Source organism: Puntigrus tetrazona, chromosome 3, assembly GCF_018831695.1.
Source record: "Puntigrus tetrazona isolate hp1 chromosome 3, ASM1883169v1, whole genome shotgun sequence".
Lineage (NCBI taxonomy): Eukaryota > Metazoa > Chordata > Actinopteri > Cypriniformes > Cyprinidae > Puntigrus > Puntigrus tetrazona.
The window spans coordinates 13,738,342-13,758,235 of record NC_056701.1 but is presented as its reverse complement, the minus strand read 5'-3'; the positions used below and the strand labels follow the sequence as shown (position 1 = coordinate 13,758,235).

The 19,894-nt window shown below is 40.2% G+C and overlaps 1 protein-coding gene across 8 annotated transcripts in view; it reads right to left on the bottom strand.

Annotated features, from left to right (window-relative positions):
• LOC122339456 (trinucleotide repeat-containing gene 6A protein-like) overlaps positions 1–19,894 on the bottom strand; it is a 45,437-nt gene that overhangs the window by 6,137 nt on the left and 19,406 nt on the right. For 2 of the 8 annotated variants that reach the window (XM_043233948.1, XM_043233945.1), the window contains exons 2-21: positions 18,504–18,551; positions 15,532–15,621; positions 11,396–11,713; positions 10,876–10,923; positions 6,898–9,465; positions 5,834–6,043; positions 5,555–5,718; positions 5,358–5,435; positions 5,184–5,235; positions 4,972–5,099; positions 3,853–4,005; positions 3,639–3,770; positions 2,861–2,998; positions 2,701–2,772; positions 2,173–2,611; positions 1,518–1,655; positions 1,205–1,366; positions 927–1,067; positions 371–478; positions 71–280 (exon numbers count right to left, since the gene is read on the bottom strand). In XM_043233948.1, coding sequence (XP_043089883.1) covers positions 71–280; positions 371–478; positions 927–1,067; positions 1,205–1,366; positions 1,518–1,655; positions 2,173–2,611; positions 2,701–2,772; positions 2,861–2,998; positions 3,639–3,770; positions 3,853–4,005; positions 4,972–5,099; positions 5,184–5,235; positions 5,358–5,435; positions 5,555–5,718; positions 5,834–6,043; positions 6,898–9,465; positions 10,876–10,921 — 4,939 coding nt within the window. In that variant the 5' untranslated portion in view covers positions 10,922–10,923; positions 11,396–11,713; positions 15,532–15,621; positions 18,504–18,551. Of the gene's footprint in view, positions 1–70; positions 281–370; positions 479–926; positions 1,068–1,204; positions 1,367–1,517; positions 1,656–2,172; positions 2,612–2,700; positions 2,773–2,860; positions 2,999–3,638; positions 3,771–3,852; positions 4,006–4,971; positions 5,100–5,183; positions 5,236–5,357; positions 5,436–5,554; positions 5,719–5,833; positions 6,044–6,897; positions 9,466–10,875; positions 10,924–11,395; positions 11,714–13,573; positions 13,667–15,531; positions 15,622–18,499; positions 18,552–19,894 lie in introns of all 8 variants that reach the window. The other 6 variants (XM_043233947.1, XM_043233946.1, XM_043233951.1 and 3 more) reach the window with 6 other exon arrangements.

Sequence of the window (19,894 nt, the reverse complement as noted above, 5' to 3'; positions counted from 1 at the left end):
TTTAAATGAAACATCCTTTACACTTTTTATTAATAGTTTATGTAGGTGAAAAGGAATATAATTGACTAACCAGAGTTGAATCTGGATTCAGAGCTACCCCAGCCTGCCAGTCTCAGAGAGCCGTTATCCCAAGATGAGGGCTGTTTCTGGCCAGTCAGGCCAGGCGGGGGGCGGGACGGAGCAGAGATACCTTTTGAGGGGAGAGGAACCTTCCACAGCTCATGAGCCAAAGAGGTGTTGGTGACTGTACCAGGAGACCATTTGGAGTCACTGTTTCTGGCTGCGGGGAAGAAGAAAAAAAAGGATCAAGTTAAAGAGTGTATGAGAGTCATAGGCCTGCATAGCTATGCTGAAGTAGCTAACCACCAACCTGAAGTGCTTTGTGCTGTACTGCTGAGGGAACTATTGTGGTTGGAGGCACGAATGGATGTCCAGGCACTATTTGAAGGCAGCGTGGTGTTAAGTGATGAGGATGGCCCTGGAAGAACAGGAAAAGAAAAAAAAAAAAAGGTCAATTGATGGAAACACTAATGCATACAAATCTTCAAATTACACTACAATTTTTGTTGCAATTAATTTTTATAAATATTTATATATATAATTTTAATAATGTTAAGATGTTAAAACTATTTTCATATTTAAAAATGTAATTTAATCCCGTGATGGCAAAGCTGAATATCATACAAACCTTCATAAATCAATCTAACGGGCTGATTTTAACCACAAAAAAAAAAAACTTATAAATTCAGCTGGGGGTCAGGAATTATTTTTACACAGCACTCTTTGATAAATACAAAGTTAAAACACCATTTATTTTTTCAATTTAAAAGACTTTTTGTTTTATCAATTTGATGCATCCTTGCTATGAAAAAAAAAAAAGTCAACAAACAGCAGTGTATACTGCTATATCTTAACATACTACATACCATTGTTCCTGTCCCTGAGGTGATCAACATCCCGGACTGTATTAATGGAGAGATTATTAATCACACTGCCAGGAGTGACAAATGGGTCAGTTTCAGGATCAATGTTTGGATATCCTTTCCAGGGCTCACCAGGACGGAACTCTGATAAACAAACAAGACACATTGTCATTCATGTTGCACCGCAACGACATGCTCAAATCACCAGCTACTCTAATATTTGGGTTTCAATGCAAGATTTGATTGAAATGAGTAAAGCATTTATGAGGTGAAGTCCAAACCTGGTGGCCAGTTGACATTTGTGGAACCATGAGGTGATTTGGCAGGGCTGGGCCAGCCATCTCCCACAGAGCCAGGAGGACTGATGGGAGCGTTACTGGCATTGATGAAGTCATATGGACCAAAGGGTGAGTCTTCAAGCCTCAGGCCAGATGTTATAGCACCTACAGTAAAACCATATCCATTAAGCTTTTGAACACTTTCAAAACTGCATAGGAAAATTTTTTGTTGAGAACATTAGGGTTGCACAATTGACAAAAACATCTGTGTTTTGTTTCCTTTGACACTGAATAGAATTGACATTTGAAAAGGTACCAGATTTGCTGGGGTTTTGATCAAGTGGCGAGTTAACGGAAATGTCCATGGCAGTCCACTTCTTCAGACGGGACTGTGGCTCCTTAAAACCAACACTGCCAATGTCGAGGTTGCTTACATTCAAGTTTGAGTTCAAACCTAGAGGAATACAACAAATTAAAAACCAAGAAAATACACATTCTGTCAGAAACTTAGGTTAACAACTGGTATCCAGGAATTAAAATCAGCAGCAGGTCTAACAAAAAGATCATTTAATCAATTTATTCAATTTTAAAATTAGAGTGCACTCAGTATTTTTTCCCCTTCATTAAAAGACTTGATAAAGAGTACTTATTTTGGAGACAGCGTCACAAGTAAACTCAATGTCCATGTCACTATAACAGTCGCAAAGTAGCAACCCACAAAAAAAATTACTGAGTGCACAATAAAACATGGGAATTCATATGGAAGGGGAGACAAGCACATACAAAGAAAAACAGCTGAAATTATGAGTTGAAGCACCATACATATGCCAGCCAAACATTGAATTTCGAATCAAATAATAAGGGTCTGAACTCAAAAAGTTTTGCAACATAGCATGGTTTTCTTTTCCCTCAAATACAAGATGCAAGAGGAAATTTGGCTGGGGACAACAAAATAGATAGACTGTATTCACCTCTTGCTGGCAGAGAGCTGCTGTCAGGACAGAAGTTCTTTCCTACCCGAGGGTTGATGGGAGAGCCTGGCACCATGTGACCATTGCTCAGAGGTGGGGCTAGGAGGCTATGACTTTGACTAATGCCAGCTGGCTGATAGCCTGACATGTCAGAGGCAAACATCGTGTTGGGCTTGGCAGCTTGGTGCAACAAAGAGTCAGTCTGGCCTACACTGAGATGGGGAGGACACCCACCTAAAGGGAAATTACTGAACGAGCTCAGTGAACTTTGTTCTTTCTGCAGGTCAGAGGCATTGGGGGGCATGAAGTTCTCCATATAGGACTTGAGGCTGGGCTGGTGCAGCGAGGGTGGCTGAGGGGAAGCCTGCTGCTTCATCAAGGAGGGATCGAGATGGCGGGGAGGCTGGATCATCTGCTGGGACGGACCCAGACCACGCCCCTAAATACCATCACAAATGTAAAAAGTCAAATTAAAATGAGCCCAGACAGAAGGAAACGGAACATAAATGGGTCTAAAACTTCACAAACCTGTTCCTGTTGCTGGCGGCCGTTAACAGGCATGGTCCTCTGGCTTTGAGCTTTTTGCTGCAAGAGGAGACGCTGAGACGGGGAGTAGGGGGTGTAAGTTAAGTATGAGATGGAAAAAATTTACTTATTTCTTGGCTGGTACTAGCCACAAGATCAATACCTGTAACTGATTAATCTGAGAGAGCTGAGACAGTTGGTTGAGCTGGGACAGCTGGTTCAGCATGGCCACCTGCTGTGGGCCAAACAGAGGGTTCAGACCTCCATTATTCGGAGAGTACTTCAACAGGGGTGGAGGGACCTGGGGAAAAATGTAAAATAAAATTCATCAAATTAAAGAGATTACATAGTTTGCCTATGTGGTCTACAAATGTAAAAATATATTATATATCAGCTAATCTAAGAAATTATATTTATTGATCAACAATTATATAGTGTGTGTATTTAAATATTATTATATTAAGAAATATATTATTGTAAGTTTTACACATTTCTTAGTGGATAAATAGTGGAGGCGCATCAATGAGACCGTCAATGCTTTAACTACATAATTAACAAAACAAAAATTGTGTCATGATCGAGATTATGACAGATATAAAACACAGGACTGTATTTACATGTAAGCAGCTCATGGTCCAGTGTTAGCATTAGCATTTCAGGGAAACTTAGCTCGTAATAACAGCACACCTGGGACGGGTTGTATAAGCATAGCTACTATGTTAAGACTAATTGAGAACTAGTAAAATTGACAAGCAGTTAGTCAGTGGGTATTCAGTCGTTCTGGATCTAAATTAGGCCAATTGCATTTTAAAAAAACACATCACAATTTTTCTCAAGAGAAAAAAAGGCCTAGAGTTACATTTTGGAAATTTACAGATTTTCCAGGGCTTTGGGAACCCTGTACACAACATCATGGTATATGCAAACTCAAGTGGCCTTACCTGAGAGGGAAGTAGTGGAGGAGGCACTTGGTTGCGTAGACTGGGCTGAGCGGAGTTCAGAGGTTGTGCTGGAGGCTGCTGGGCATTCCGGCCTTGTGCTGCTGCATTACTGACACCGTACATGTTTACATTCTGTGAAGAAACATAACACCACACATGTAAATGAGCATCCGGCAATCCAGTGCATTCACACCTTCAGCATGCACCAACTCACCTGCCTAACAGAGGCAGAGTTTGGATGGTGAGGCAAGCTGCACTGGTTTGGCAGTGCATTATTTGTAGGGGAAAAGCTGATATTCTGCATGGAAGTGATCTGGGAGCTTTGGGACTCCTCTGCTACAGAGCTATCATATACAGGCAGTGAAAGCTGAAGCAGCACAACCACAGGCCAAGCAGAGAGAGGAGCAGGACGCAGAGCACAGAACAGCAGGGAGGAATTGGACAAAGACCAGAAGGAACACCAGGCCACCAGAGAAAGACACATCAACAGCCACAGAAAAGGAGAGAGAAAGGCCATGTTAGCATCCTATTTGGCATGTTTTATGAACTGGAGAGCTTTCTTCAATTTCAATTATTTATTTTGGAGAAAATAAGAAAATTGGGATCAGAAGAAAGGTTACGACTACTGAAGGAGTATGAAATCAGTTGTAGGATTTCCTATTAAAACAGGAACATGTGTTTTAGGTTTTTTCCCTGTAAACAGCCAATTTCACATCATAGACATAAACCATGATTTTCTGAATATAATTTTATTCTTCTGAGCATAAAAAGTTAGCATCAATATTTCTGGTCTGTTTTTCTGGATTTGTTTTCATATATTATATACACATGTAAGATATTACTTAACTTTTAGAAGCACGTAACCTTAAATCTAACAGACATTGTGTGACAATGGTGTCCTCCGGAGGACTGAAATGTTTTTTAAAAGACAAAAGCTTTAAAATAAGGTAATGCAATTTAATTAACCCCCTTAATACCCATTTCATTTGAGGATCCTATCTTTAGGAATACTGAAATTTAATTTTAAATACAATTATTAGTTTATTTACTAATTGCAATTCATGGACACTCCTAGTTTCTGTAAATTAGAAAATGTGTTATAAAAACAAAGTTATAGCAGATTTTCAAGAGAAAATATACTTATGGATAAGGGGGACAGAGTAAAAAACCAAAAGGTTAAGATCAGCTGGCCTTGAAGCCACAAGCATTCAATTTTGATCTTTGTTGCATTTGCGCCCCATAGAGGGTGCTAAAGTATCGAACAAGCAGGAACCACAACACTGGACAAAATGAAGGCTCCATCACGGTTATAGTAGGATAGGAAATAACTGACCTTATCCATATATGGATTACGGTCTATAGGAGAGTCTTTGTGGATCTGGTGGCGTGAAGAAGGATTTTTCCCGTACTCTCCGATATTAAGAACATGCTTGTCAACATCAATGCGCTTGTCTGTCATTCCTGCAGAAGATGAGAAGAATTAGTAGATTTTACAAAATAGTCCAACAAACATTACTCATTACAAAACAGGTGAATGTGACCTACCTCCAGACATATCCATCTTATTGCTCTTTAGGGAGTCTTCAGCAGAATCCCTCTGTTAAAACGACAAAGAAACGTCAATATGCTAATAACTATGCTTCATAACAGATTTAGAAACACATAATACTTAGTAAAACAAGGCATCACATAAATTTATAGCAATCAGGACATCCTTACAGGGTACATGTTGTTGAATTGTTTCACAAATTGATTCATCCATGGAGAATCATCTTGCTTGTTGGGTCCTTTGTTCAGCTAATGGAAAGAAGGGTAAAACATAACCAAAATGTGTCTTAGCTGTAAGATTCAACTGCATATTAATTGAATGACACATTAAGCAGTTCTGCCAAGTTAAATAAGGTCTTAATTACTACCTTTGGAGTCATCTTCTTGTAGGGCCAATTTCCAGTTTGGTTCCCTTCTTGTGAAGGATTGTTATTCCACATGCCTATCTCTACTTCCTCTTCCTCCTCCCAGTTGGAGTGCCCTGTCATGGACATCTCCTCTCCACCCCAGTTATCTTGCATAGGTTTGGATCCTAAAGAGCCAAAATCCAATTTAAAAAAAATATTGAAAGTCAAATAAAACCAGAAATTTTCCAAGAAAGAAAAATTAAAAGAAATTTCTTTGCCCCAGTTGGAGATGGGACGTACCAGACTTGTGCTGTGACTGCTGTCCTACAGCAGCGTTGCCCCAACCACTGCCTCCTGAGTTTTCCCTGCCTGAGCCTTCCCAGCTGGAACCTGTATCAACAGGCTTTCCCCAAGCAGACGTGCCATTGTCCACAGTGACAGGTGGAGCAGCATGCTCACCCCAGGTAGAGGACTCCATCTTTTGTGGCCCACCATATGGCTCTCCCCACCCTGTGATTAAAAAAAAACAAAAAAAAAAAAAACAATTATGATCAAAGACCAGTATACAAAATGCTCTATTGTTCTGGATAAAAGTAAATTGTGAATGCAACAAATGAAAGAACAGCAGCAACATGCAACAACAGCATGCAACAGCTAATTTGCATCTAGAGATATTTAACATACCTAGCAAACTTTTCAAAATCTTTTAAAACTGAAATCTAGTAACAAACAATGCAATTTTTACAAATTAACTTCAAAGTGGGACTGGACTATACTTGCAAACTTTCCAATGGCCCAAATCCGACCCTTGCATAAACATGCTTATGTAAGCTTTGTTTACTCTGAAGTCCTTCTGATGGATCAGCTTACATTTAACCACTGAGCTTTTTGCACTTTCACCATGCAGCATATGCCCTGAATACTTCCTTCAAAAATAGCCCTGTTCATGTGTGCCCTGCTGCTCAAGTTGCTGCCATATGACTGAACCATCGGTCACAATGTAACCCAAGCCTATTTTTCCCTGAGCACAGCTTATCAACAGCCAATTCCAAATGAAGTAGGAACACTATTTGCACATGTACCTTTACATTTTCTTTTTGGCAAATAATTAAAAAAAATAGAAAAACTGTGCTTTTACAAAGTATATACATTCCTCAGCACCGCATAAACACATTTATATATAGACATGCACACAAACACTTGCTCGTAAGTTTAGAGCTCGTCAGTTCTGGAAGTATTAGAGGAAAGGGGTGGGAGGAAAAAGCGTATCCAGAGAAATTCCAAAGGGATGACTGCATGACTAAAGATAAATATAATGGATGAGTAATAATTGCCAAGGCACTGCCAAAAAGGAAGACACCCACCTGAGCCGCAATTCTTTTCCTTTGGAGCCATGGCACTTTGGGCTTGCGGGGGCTGAGATACAGCCATGCCATCCTGCTCTCCAGCAGTGTTTTTGTTCCACATATTTACATTGCTGTACTTATAATTGTTGGGATCTCCCCATGCTGCAGTGCCATCATCGATCTCCATTCTACGTCTGATGGATTCAGGCGATGGCTCTTCCCATCCAGTAGATTCTTCTTCTTTGGAAGCAGTAGGCATCGGCCCTCCCAGCCATCCTGTAGGCTTGCTCTGACCAGGGGCTCCAGTCTGAGAGGTGCTCCCACTCCTGAAAGTTCCCATGCTGGAATCTTGGGACTTGCCCCACTCTGAAGAGTTGTTCGGTTTTGTATTCTCACTCCAGGTAGGGTTGGAGTGGCTTGATTTGTTTGGCTCTCCCCAGGTTTGGTTTTGATTGTTGGTCTTGGCTGGCTCTCCCCATCCTGTGGTTGGACCACTCTGGTCAGGAGTGTTTGTGCCTCCGCTGCCTCCCCAGGTGTTGCTTGTCCCGCACCGCCCAGGTTCACTCCAGCCCGATCCAGAACGGTCACTGTCACTGTCCCAGCCACCTGAACCAGACTTCTGGGGCTCTCCCCAGTGGTTTCCCTTAGGGCCTTCTCCGCCCCATCCCTCTCCGCCCCATCCTTGCTTTGCCTTTGGCGGATTATTCCAAGAGGAGGACTTCTCATCCTTAGGGGCATTCCATGAGGAACTGCCTTTGTTCATCGTTACTGAAGGACCATCCTCCCATCCACTTTGCCCAACTGGGACTTTGGTTTCCACCCAGCCTGTTGAATGTTTTGTTTCAGTCCACCCAGTCACTGAAGATTCGCTACTTTTGTTGGTGCTGGTTCCATCTCCCCAACCACCTGAGTTAGACGCCTGGGGGGGAGCACTACCCCATCCTGACTGTCCATTTCCTGTCTTTTTATCAGAGCTTGAAACATCCCACACAGTGTTTTGGCGGACTGGAGTTTGTCCCCATCCCGTGTTGGACAGCACCCTGGGGTCCACGTCGATTCTAGAGAGAGCTGCATTGATCATACCCTGCTGATTACCCCTCCTTCGATTGCCTCCACGTTGCCCATCCCTCTCACTGCGACCTCCCGAGCTCTCTCCACTTCCTTCACTGCCCGTAGATTTGTTCCATGTGCTGCCTTGTGACGCTTGACCAGAGCTCCCTATGCCAAGAGCATCGTCCTCCAAGGACTTCCATCCATTTGTTCCCTTCCTGCTCCCATTCGTGCTATCATTGGAATGCTGACTGTTGCTGGGCAAAGTGTTCCACTCTCCGTTTGAGACCTTAGTGCCAGTGTTTGAAGATGATGAGGAAGAGGAAGACGAGGAGGAAGAGGCACTCCCCCAGGGCCGAGGGATCCCAGCTGGGCCCACACCATTGCCTGCTCCCCAAGACATACTTTGTGAGGTAGTGGGCCCCGAGTCCCAACCTCCTCCACGACTGCCCATCCCATTATTATTATTATTCTTTAAAGAAGCAGCACTCACAGAGGAGCCATTGGCTCCAGACTGCATTAGAGTTGCATTCACAGTGTCACCCACAGCTTGGCCTTTAGGGACGGGACATTTGTCTCCAGAGTAATTAGTGCCGGGTGGAACACCCCATGCTGTACCATAAGACCTGCTGTTAATTCCCTCACTGTTGCCATGTTGAGAATTGGAAGTGCCATTAGAGACTGGAGAAATAGGGAGCTGAGGGGAGCCCCCTGTACTCATAGGCCAAGCTCGGTGCCCTGGGGGCTGTTCATTCATCTGCATTGAACCTGTAGAGTTTGGTAAACTAGAGGTCATCGTGTTAGTAGTGTTATTTGGTCCATTAAATTCAGTGTTAAGGTTTTGAGGCTGCCCACTTGGAACCTTGTTTGTACCATTGACTTCAGCTTCGGACATATTTTCCTGCAGGCATCCCCAGGACATCTTAGAGTTGATACTCTGCATGCTGGGTGTTTGACCTATGGTGCTTTGTTGAGTGTTGGTGCCACCATTTCCATTCCCCGCAGACCCATGGGGGTTGGGCCCAGTGTTCTGAAGAACGGGCCAGGCACCATGGTTGGCATTTGGGTTCAAAGTGCTTGGATTTATACCTACATTGGTTGAGGAACCTGGGGTACCCCATGCATTTATTTTGCCATGGCTGCTTTCTGCCAGTTTGCCGCTGGGGTCCTCGCCAGAGCCTTGACATGTGCTTAGCATCGAGCCATTGGATACACCCCAAGGCCCCTTAACACTCCCATTACCCACATTATTGCTGCCATTTGCAACCATGAAATGAGAACCTTGTCTATTGCCATTGTTGTCACCACCATTGCTTCCAGACGGCATCATACTAAGATTTTTTTCTGACCCAGAGCTGGAGGCAGAGTCAGCATCCATACATTCTGAGGCTAACTCTGGGTCACTACCAGTGATGGAGGGCCAGGGTCCCTTATCTACAATAACTTTTCCCCAGTTGCTGTTTGAGTCACTGCAAGGTGAGCCAGAGCTCCACGGTGAATTTTCATACTGAGGATCCAGACCAGCATGTTCCAAACCTGTGAAAACAAACACAAGGTCAATTCAGTTCAGATGGTGAAAAAAAAAAAATATAAAATAAAATAATAATAATAAAATAAAAATGTTGCCAAAATGTGGATGTTTGTCAGTTTGTGCTACAGCTTGATATATATATATATATATATATATATATATATATATATATATATATATATATATATATATATACACACATTAAAAAAATAGACTGAAAAATAATATAACCAAGGGAGTGAAACATATGAACTTGTAAAAATATAACAAAAAACAATCCCTTACCCACTCCTGATTTTAGTTACAATGTGTATATTTCTATGTACTTTAACAATGATTAACAGTAATACACCCAGTGCAAATAAAAACCATTCTAAAACACAAACCAAATGATTTACATAAACAACATCCTGAAAATATTAACATTTGGTAGACTTTGTTCAGAATTTGTAATAGCGTTCCCAATTGTAGATTATGTGAAAATGGCTAACTGCCCATAGGCCCTGTCTCTGTCCTGCTGAGAGGTGTCTTACTCAAGCCAGACTGAAACAGTAGTAGATCTGCCACCATTTTGTAGCAGCAGCATGATCATGCTGCATGCCAAGAGAGAGGAGGGAAAGACAGACGACTACTTACAGCAACACTAAGTGTGAAGCGTCTCTGCAAGTTTACTGATTTTACGTAGATGTGGCAAGTGTGGCAGCACTAAACCAACAATAACCAAACTGCTGTGTTCCTTAAAATAAATTTTGTGCTCTTGCGTTCATATTTTTCTGCAAGATGGCTGCCAAGCTTCCTTGAGCACTGTTCTCTTGCCAAGTCTGAGACTTTCTCCTTGGCTGTGTTACCAAGAGATATGGGAAGACAAAGAAGTCTCAATGCTGGTCTCGAATAAACTGTTTGTTTAAGAGTGACTCAAAAAGGGAGATTCTGTTGAAGGTCACTAAGGTAAAGGAAAATTACAATTACATTTCGATCTAGTATTTCATCTCTCCAGGAGAGACAAAAAGATTTGTCAACCAAGAAGAGACTTGTAGGCTCCAAGGGGATATAGAACAATGGAAATTCTGTAATAATGTCATTCCAATATTAACTCCCTTTCTCCTGTTGAACATAAATTATATTATAATATAAAATCTGTCAGTCATAAAAGTTTGGAATGACAAGTCTAAATAAATGAAAAAGTCAGACATCCGATACCAAGACATTATGATAAATTTCTTGCACAACATTTTAGAGCAACTTTAGATTTAGATAATCAATTACTTAATGACACCATTAGGCACGCACCACAGAGACAGACAAAAACTTGAAAACTGCTTAAATATGAACAGATCTTCAGGTGACTTAACACACACACCAAACAAAAATGATAAACAGCAGCACATGGTAAGGAAAAAGAAAAAGTGAGTCACCTGTTTGGTTAGGGGAGTGGCTGACGGAATCCCGAATGGGAGCCATGCCTACAAAACAAAGAGCAACACCATTAGAAAAGCCAGCTACATGGGGCCACAAAAAGGTCTCAGCACCAATAAAACAGGCATGTTATGACCATGCAGCAAACAATCACTTAAATCTAGAATGTAAACAATGATCAAGAACTTTCATTACAAGACATACTACTTTTTTTTTTTTACATGAGTGACTCCATCAGCTTGACTGTAGTGAAATGGCAACCAATAGCAAAAATGACGACTTATTACATTCATTTGGAATTGTATATTAAAAAAGTGACTGGGAACATAAATTATTTTGGAAATATAATGGAAGAATTAACAGTCAACCATACAATGCTTACAATCTAAAAATAATCAAATTAAGTTTATTGACCTCCCCACCCCCAAAAAAGAAGCTAACTTTAAACATACATATCATGGATCTCAGCACACCTGGCTAATTCGTAACCCACAAGGTTATTGCTCAGAACACAAGTACCTGAGAGGTGGCTTTGGGCGCAGTGTAGGACAGACCTCTCAGTCGTAAGCTCCCCTGGCTGGCTAGAGTTGAGCTGCACTTGAGTTCCCAGGGTGGCAGCAAGGACCGTGAGGGATTGCCCACGCTTCAACAGCTGTTTCTGTTTGTGCTGACAGAGACGCGGCGGAACTTCACAGAGCGGGTACCGAGGCAGGGCTTGGGGCTGGCCGCTGGCTGGGGCCCTCTTGGCATTGCTGATGGCGCAGGTTACAGTGGAGGTGCTGCTGTTCTAATTGGCAGACTGAGGCTGGCTGAAACTGGACTTGATATGTTCTGGCACTGAAATCAAAATAAAAACAGGCATTCAAAATATTTCCCCCCCATTGCTAGATTACCACTTTTTACAAACTCCATTGTTCTTTGTGTAATTTTTCCATAACTGGAGATGTATTAAAAAAAATAAATAAATAAAAAAACATCCCAAATGTAAAACAAGAGAATTAAACTTAATCTCATAAGAAATTGACCTAATTTTAAACTCAAAAGGTCAATAACCTAAATAAGGCAGGACTATGATTATATTTTCTACTTTTTTTCTTATAGAACATATAAAGCTATTCTGTTTATATTCGTGGTTACCATGTTAAATCCACAACAGAGCCCACCCCTCTACATTGTGCCCAAGATTTGCCTCAATTATTCGAGCAAATTCAAAACTGCTAACACAGTACAGATTTGTGACTGCCATCACACAAATAGGGCAGTTGTTGTCACGGGCAAAGCAGTTTATTAATATAATCTTGCACAATAATCAGAAACTGCTTAAGATAGAAGGTTGTAAAATGCAGTGAAAACTGTCTTAATCTCAAGAGAGTCATAGTCCATGTAAACAACCATTGATACTTCTGGCCTCACTAAAACAATATTCTCATTGAGAAATTTCCACTCAAAAAATAAAGACACCACCAAAGACGAATCAAAACTATTTAGTAAATATTTATGACTAGTTAAATTTGTAGGGGGTTGGGGGCTTATATGAAAATGTTTCACCAGCAGTTACTATTGATACAGACAAATTGTTTTTTTAAATCTAATTTAAATGTTCCTTTATATAATGTATTTTAACCACTTCTCTCCACCAACGTTCACAATCCAATTAATTCCCTCGAGAGAAAGTAATACAATTAACATCCATTATTATTATTAACACGTCACCTCTATAATAATAATAATAGTAATAATAACAACACACAACACAAAAGTAAAAATGATTGCCAAGTGCAGGCAAACACAACACACATTACCTCTTAAAGGGATAGTTCACCAAATAAGTGTCATTTACTCGCCCCAAATTTGTTCCAAACCTGCATCAATTAAGAATGTAGGTAATCAAATGGTTTCTGGAAATTTCACATTCTTCAGTTTCGGGTGAACTCTCTCTAACAGTAAACTTCCACAATTGCATTACTATCAAGACTGACTGTATGTAATATAATCCCTTTTGAAACTGAAATTTTATTATGGATGTGTTGCATCCACTTAATGTACTGGTACAGTATCAGATGGTAATATACAATGACTGATGGTATCTCAAAAATGTTACATGCCCTTAGAAACATGATACTATCATAATGCATTCTGGTTCTTGACTGAAATTAATAATCTAGTTTGGAAAAAATAAGTTTCTCTATATAATTTCCTTTCATGTGTAAAGGTTGGAAAACATTAAATTCTAAAAAGCAGAAAGTCACCAACAAGTAGTTTTAACAGTCCTCCACTACACATTCAGCTTCATAGCACAGTTAATGCACTGCACCCTCAGCACAACTGTTTGCAATATCCAGCAGTTTGTTCGTGGACATTGTTTTGACTGTGGAATTTCCTCTTTAGGAATGACCTCACAGTGCAGCAATTCAGATTCACGTTTAAAAAAAAAAAAAAAAAAAAAAAAAAAAAGAAAGAAAGAAATACATTTTCAATGGACTGACCAGATGGTGCAAAAACAGAGACAAGTCGTTCTTTCCAGAACAGGTCTAGAACAGAGAGCTATCAAACTGACTAGTAGGATTATCCCCCCCCCAAAGCAGCTGTGATCTTACAAGATCTTACAAATTCAACAATTTAATAAGAAAAGAGACTAGAAGAGCTCAAGATACCAAGTGAAACATTTGTAGTGCATTACAAAAGCTGAACCTCTACCTTCAAGTAATACAGGATTAGATCACAGCTTTCCTTTCCCCTCCTCTCCAGGTTTACCAGAAGCCTTCAAAGACATCCAGCTTTGTTCCTTCTCTTCGCATTTCATAAGAAAAAAAAAATGGAGAGGCATGGTGTCATTTTACGGCTTGAGCTGAAACTCCTGCCAGCTCCTCCTGCTGCCTGTAGCGGGGCTCTGTGAGGGGGAGCTTTCTTTTTTAAAATTCTACTTTTTCCACAAATGTTTTGGCAAAGGAGTTCAAAAGGAAACAAAAGTAAAATAATCATGCAACCATGCAACAGGTCTGTTTTCTCTGAGGGGCAACTTCCTGTTCAGACAACTTTGATTCGCTTGTTGTGGAATGACAACCGTCAGGAAGTCAGGTGGTCACGTTGCAACAAGCAAGACAACTCTGCAGATCTGTTGCACTGCAATAAACAGAGATGCATGCAAATGGAAAGCCTGCATGACATCAAAATTAGAAAGTATAAATGCTTTCCGGTTTTACACAGCCTCTGAAGTCATTTCTCTATAAACACCGATAGTACTAATGCATTTCTTCACTGCTGTAATGCAAAAGCGACAAGAAAAAAACAAAACAAGTTAGTGCTTGCTCAAATGTCAAACTAAAGCAAGGGGAGTCAAGTTATAAAAGAGCAAAAAAAAAAAAAAATTCCCGAATGAACAGACATGATCAGGTCTGCAATTTGTCTTAAAATTACAAGTATGCACAGACAGGTCTTGACTTGAAACGACTGTCCATATTTGGCGTCAGTTATGTCAGTAATCTATAACTATTAAAGTCGACAGGACAAGGTACTATCTCTTGAGAGTTTTGCTTTTGGCGTTTTAAAGTGCTTTTTTCAGCCTCTGGAGTTAATACAGAACATCTTTGCCAGTGGCTCTTCCTCATAAGTGAACGTCGTCTGTATTTTGCATGGTCATTGCTAAGCAACAGCTAGGTGATTTAGTCAACAAACTAAAGCTTCGTCGCAAAACACAGACGCTACAAATCATTTCTTGAAGGGTTTTCCATTGAATGACTTAGCTCATTTAAAAAAAAAAAAAAAAAGACCCATGACAAACTTGACTTTTCATAGACCAAAATGTTAGAAGAAAAAACTAAAAGAGATGGTATATCCAGCTGGTATTATTTGTATACAGAAGTTGAACAGAAGTGCTAGAATAAAGAACAAATGCAAGTATAAGTGCGTGTTTATTATCTAGTCAAAAAAAAAAAGAAAAACATTGTTATGCACACAGCGGCCAATAAGACGGAGTCAAATTTACTGCTTAAGTACCGCTCAGTATCATGAAGACGACACAAGGACATCTGGGCTAACAGATAAGTAAAAAGTCACCCGGGGTAACCAGGGAAGGGTGGGTACTGAAAACATGATTCCTGAGCAGCAGATACCGAATGAAGCCAATGCAGTATTTACGTCACGATACTTTAAAGGTCTTTTCCCTAATCAAGGAAACTTTTCATAGAGAGTTTCATATAACCTATTTGATTAAATTTCATCTGGTACACAAATTATTTTAATTTGATCATATTTTATCAAAACAAACAACCCTGCAAAATCCAAGAAGAACATTTAGTCACTGAACCAAGTGCAAGTCACACCGCTGGCTTTAGCCTTAAGCTACTGTGAGAGCGAAGACAAGGTCAAGAGATAAAGACCTGAGCTATCAGCCTTTCCACATCACTCAGTGGAAAAATGCTACACCCACTGACAAGTTTCTATGATGTGCCTTGGTCTGCATAAAAGGCAAAGTATGGCCACTTAAGATAAGATGGCTTTGCTATCATTTCCTAATCAGAGGTAAATACAGATAACGCAATTTCATTTGTGAACATGGCATGGTAACTTACGCCACGATAATACACTGAGCCCAAAATAACTACTAAAAATGCTATTGGCCATTTTCAGGGCCATAAACTGACAATATTTCCTACCTTTATACCAGCCCCCTCTTCCTTATCGTCATTCCAATGAGCTCTACACTTTCCTCCGTCCACTCTCCATTCGTGTTTCGAATGATTTCCCTGAAAACAAAAGGATCAAATGGGAGATAAGACACGATAACTTGGCTTCATCTTCAGCAACTCTAACAGTTACCCACAGCTACATCTCCTAACAAATGATGCAGCAACGCATTTAGTAAATGGGAGAAAGCTTCTGGTAATCTCCTTAACGGATTACACCAGGAAATTACTCCTCTATAAACAGCCAACTATCTCTGTGGGTCAAACTGACAAGCACTTTTCCCCTGGCTAGCAACACTAGTTCTGCACAATGATTTGCTAATCTATGCAAGATGCACAATGTTTATGTAGTAAAGTGAGCTTAATGAGCTCAGCTACTCATATCCAGCAGTAATACACTTGTGCTTGTTTAAACAGAATGGGGTGGAGTTAGTTTAAAAAGTTAAAAATAAGAGACCAACAAGTTGATGTTAAAACAACAAATATGGTAATTCTGCACCAGAAACTTGTTTACAGTACATCACAGTAGATGGCAGTCTTGCACTGTATGTTTTTTTTGTTTTTGTTGTGCACACTAAGATAAAGCCAAAAGAATACTTTTTACTTGTATTACTCTTTTGCAGTAATCTGTTGTACCTCAAGGTGGCAACACTGTCCCAGGCCGTTGGTTCGGAGCATGAGTTAGCTCAGCTTTGGTCCACAAATGCTTTTTATTATTGGCCATAACATACAGAGAAAAATAGAGCAGACTCGGGACATGGATGAAGCTTTGTAAAGCACACGTGACAACCACCTGCATTTGCGCAAACCGTTAAATGGAGTGGACCCTGAAAAGATGCGCATTTGACTGAACATATACGCTATTGTATGAATAAAAAAAAAAAAACTAAAACATTGGGTTTAAATGTACAGTCAAACGTGTAGCATTTCAAAGTATACTCCATTTCACAGTTTTTGCTAACAACGGTGTGCAAAATGCACTCATCTCTGTGCAGTGTGGGCATTATCTGTCTTCAAATAAAAGTTAGTCTTCATACTGTTTTAAATGTACTATTTATCTCATAATCCCCTCACACAAGTGCAATGCAACAGTACACAAAGGACTATTTCTAACTTCTTTTGGGTTAATGCTGGTATCCATCTGTCCTCAAATAGCAAAAAGTGATGACACTGTGCAGCTACTAATGCTTTAGACACCCCAGTCTGCAAGAGACGATCATCAGATATTTTTGTACAGTTAAAAACTCACTTGTATTCGAAGTATGATTCATTTGCCAAAAATATATATGTCTAGGTTGAATTTGACTTAGCATTATTATTTTATTTTTACACGCAGTGATAATACGGTTACTGTACATTATTTTGGTCATATTCATGTACTGGAAATTTGATATGACGGGCCTATTTGGAATAATGTGCACCAATGAATCATTCACAATAACATCAGAAATATGCATTATGAAAATAAACTGCACTTTAACTTTCATATTAGCATTCCTTTACTGGTGCAAAAGAAAATCTTCACAAAATATGATAGCCAAAACAACTGATTTAAAAGAGACCGCACTAATAATGAAGACTTCACTCATACTGATAGGGCAGCCTGGCAAGAAGGGCAGTTACCAACAGCAGGGGGTAGAGAGGTACACTGACTCCTGTTTCAACAACGGGGGCTTTGGGGGCTTCAAGCTCATAAAATAAGCCCATAGCATCACATAAACATGCGAGGGTGCCAAACAAGTATCTGACGTGAAAAGTAGAATATAGCCACTTCCAGGGGTTAAAGTCAGCCTATCAAGATTGAGCTTGGGGCTGCACAGCCCTGCCCCTCCCCCAGGGACAACCTCTTCTCCTTAAAGTGTTTAACCAGATGGCCATCTCAACAACAGAAGCCTCCCATACACAAACACAAAGACTGGGGCATCTGTTTATGAAGCGCCAACATAAGCACAGCTGAGAGATGACGAGTCAAAAATCATACCAGCACATATAAATGTCACTATTATTTAAATGTAAATAAATGTAAAAAATGTATTCTAGGGCAGCACAATAAATAGAAGTCAAACCAGAAACATGATACGGTGCGGTTGCAGTGCAATTGTCAAATTATTGCAACAGTTCAGGAGTGAAGCGAGGCACTGTGCTCATCTATACACAAGCAGCTCATGATCCAGGGTTTTCAGTGTCTCAGAGCAGCTCAATTGACAGTAATTGCTGCTCCACTCGTCTCTGCAATCTGCTCTTTTGGGTTGTTCTAATGTGCATTTGAAACTGAATTAAGTATTAGAAGTGTATTGTCAATTTTAAGAATTAATATTAAAAATAAATGGTTTAAATTCTAGAAATACAAAACAATATGCGACCAAACCGTGAAAGCAAATGTGTTATGATCTGGTCCCTGGCACTGTTAGGTGTGGACATGATTATGACCATACAGGGGCAATGTTCATTTCCCTGATAAGAGAAACTCAAAAACTGTCTATGATTAACTTGGAGTTAAAAGCATAGCGGTTGCGCAACACACAGATGCTTCTCTGCATCACAACAAGACAAAACAAATCAAACTGAACGTGTTCTCAAAATCTTGATCGGAGGTTTTTATCTGGTACATATTAAAATGACAACAAACTCCGGCAGCTATAAACAGTGAAGGCAAGGGTTTGTGACTCATGACTGCAATACAGTAGCGTCACAAAGACCTACACAAACACTGTTTTTGTTGAACATTTTAAAACAGCAAAGCTTACTCAGCACTGGGAACCCCTTTAATTCAAACGGAACTGTATTTGCTTACACCAGCAGCAGCTGCTTTGACCCGGCTTTGTTAGTGCTGCCCAGCGTAGGCATGAATAGGAAAAGCCCAGAAGGACGAAAGCTTCGGAAACAGCAAGCACTCATCTTCACAACTGACACTGAATATAGAGATGAGCGTACTTACTCACCTGTGTTGCTTCTCTTCAATGTCTTTGGTGGCAATAGCATCCAATTCTCTGCAAGAAAGCAAACAGATATTAAACTAAGAATTTGATATTCACTTTTCTTTCTCAAAGAGGATCTGGATTAAATAGCTTGGCATATATTAGTTAGGTAAATGCAAAATTCTTGGACCGACTGCTACATATTGTGAAGGACACTAACGTGTGCAATGACAAGGCAACCTTTTTGCACCTTACGGTCTAAAAAACTATTTTTTCCTTTCTAAAAATTCTCAGTTTCATTACTAGTGAAATAGCAACTACACGAGTAATTCAAGTGCCACATACTTTGGTGATTTGTCCAATGGCAACCACAAACAACCCATTACATCCAATACCACAATATGAAACCAAAATCGACTCAATTAAGCCTCTCGCCATATTTACATAGTGAGGAATGAGGAAAAGACGAACGGACACACTTCTAATTGTAATATTCAACTGAACTGCATCAGCTAACCTTAGCATTAACTAAAACGAGGCTTAACATCAAAAAGAAATATACATCTTTAAAATAAAACGAGTGACTCGGTTTAACATTAGGAGTACTTTATTTGGCCGGTTAAAGGCAGAAAGCAGCGGCACCTCCTCCCCCACCGCTGGCTTCAGCTGCTGCTAACGGGGCAAACCAGCAACCTTGACCTGCCCTTAAAAAACACTACAATACAACGCGCTCAAAACATGTTTCTAAAACAACTTTTACTATCAAAGAGCAACTTCGTGATGTCTATTTTCTTCACCGTGAGAAGCTTTTTCTGTGGTATTTTTCCCCTCAGTGTTAACTGCCGTGACTGCGTACTTTAAGATGATAGCCCAAAATAAGCAATACAAATATATAGCGCTTAACGCTCGCCACTCTTAACTTATTAAAGCCAACAAAGCGGTTAAAATGAAAGCAAACAGGTCGCCCAACTATTAAACATAATTTTCCTTGATGTGCGCAATTCAGCAGCAGAGCTAAGTGCTAACAAACCAGCTGGCTACTAAAGCCTCTGCCTTGTAACAGCTTAACGAATCAAAAACGGCTTTATTAATGCACCCGTTAGCCGATAGCGACACAAAATGTATCTCTGGTTGAATTATTACGGATCAAATGCTGCTGGTAGCAAGCAGAAAGCGAGTCGGCATCGAGAAAAGTTGCAGGACGTCGAATTTAACATTCAAATTAACCCAACATATTTCAAAATACACTGCAGAAAGCCACCACAGAGCGCGTGAAACATCGTGTGTAAACGCTGCGCATTCATAAACTCGACTTTTATATTTGTAAACACGTTAATAACGACACACTTAAGAGAAACCGACTGCAATGTCACTTCGATGCCATTATGTGAAAGCCGGAGATCAATGTTCAAGAA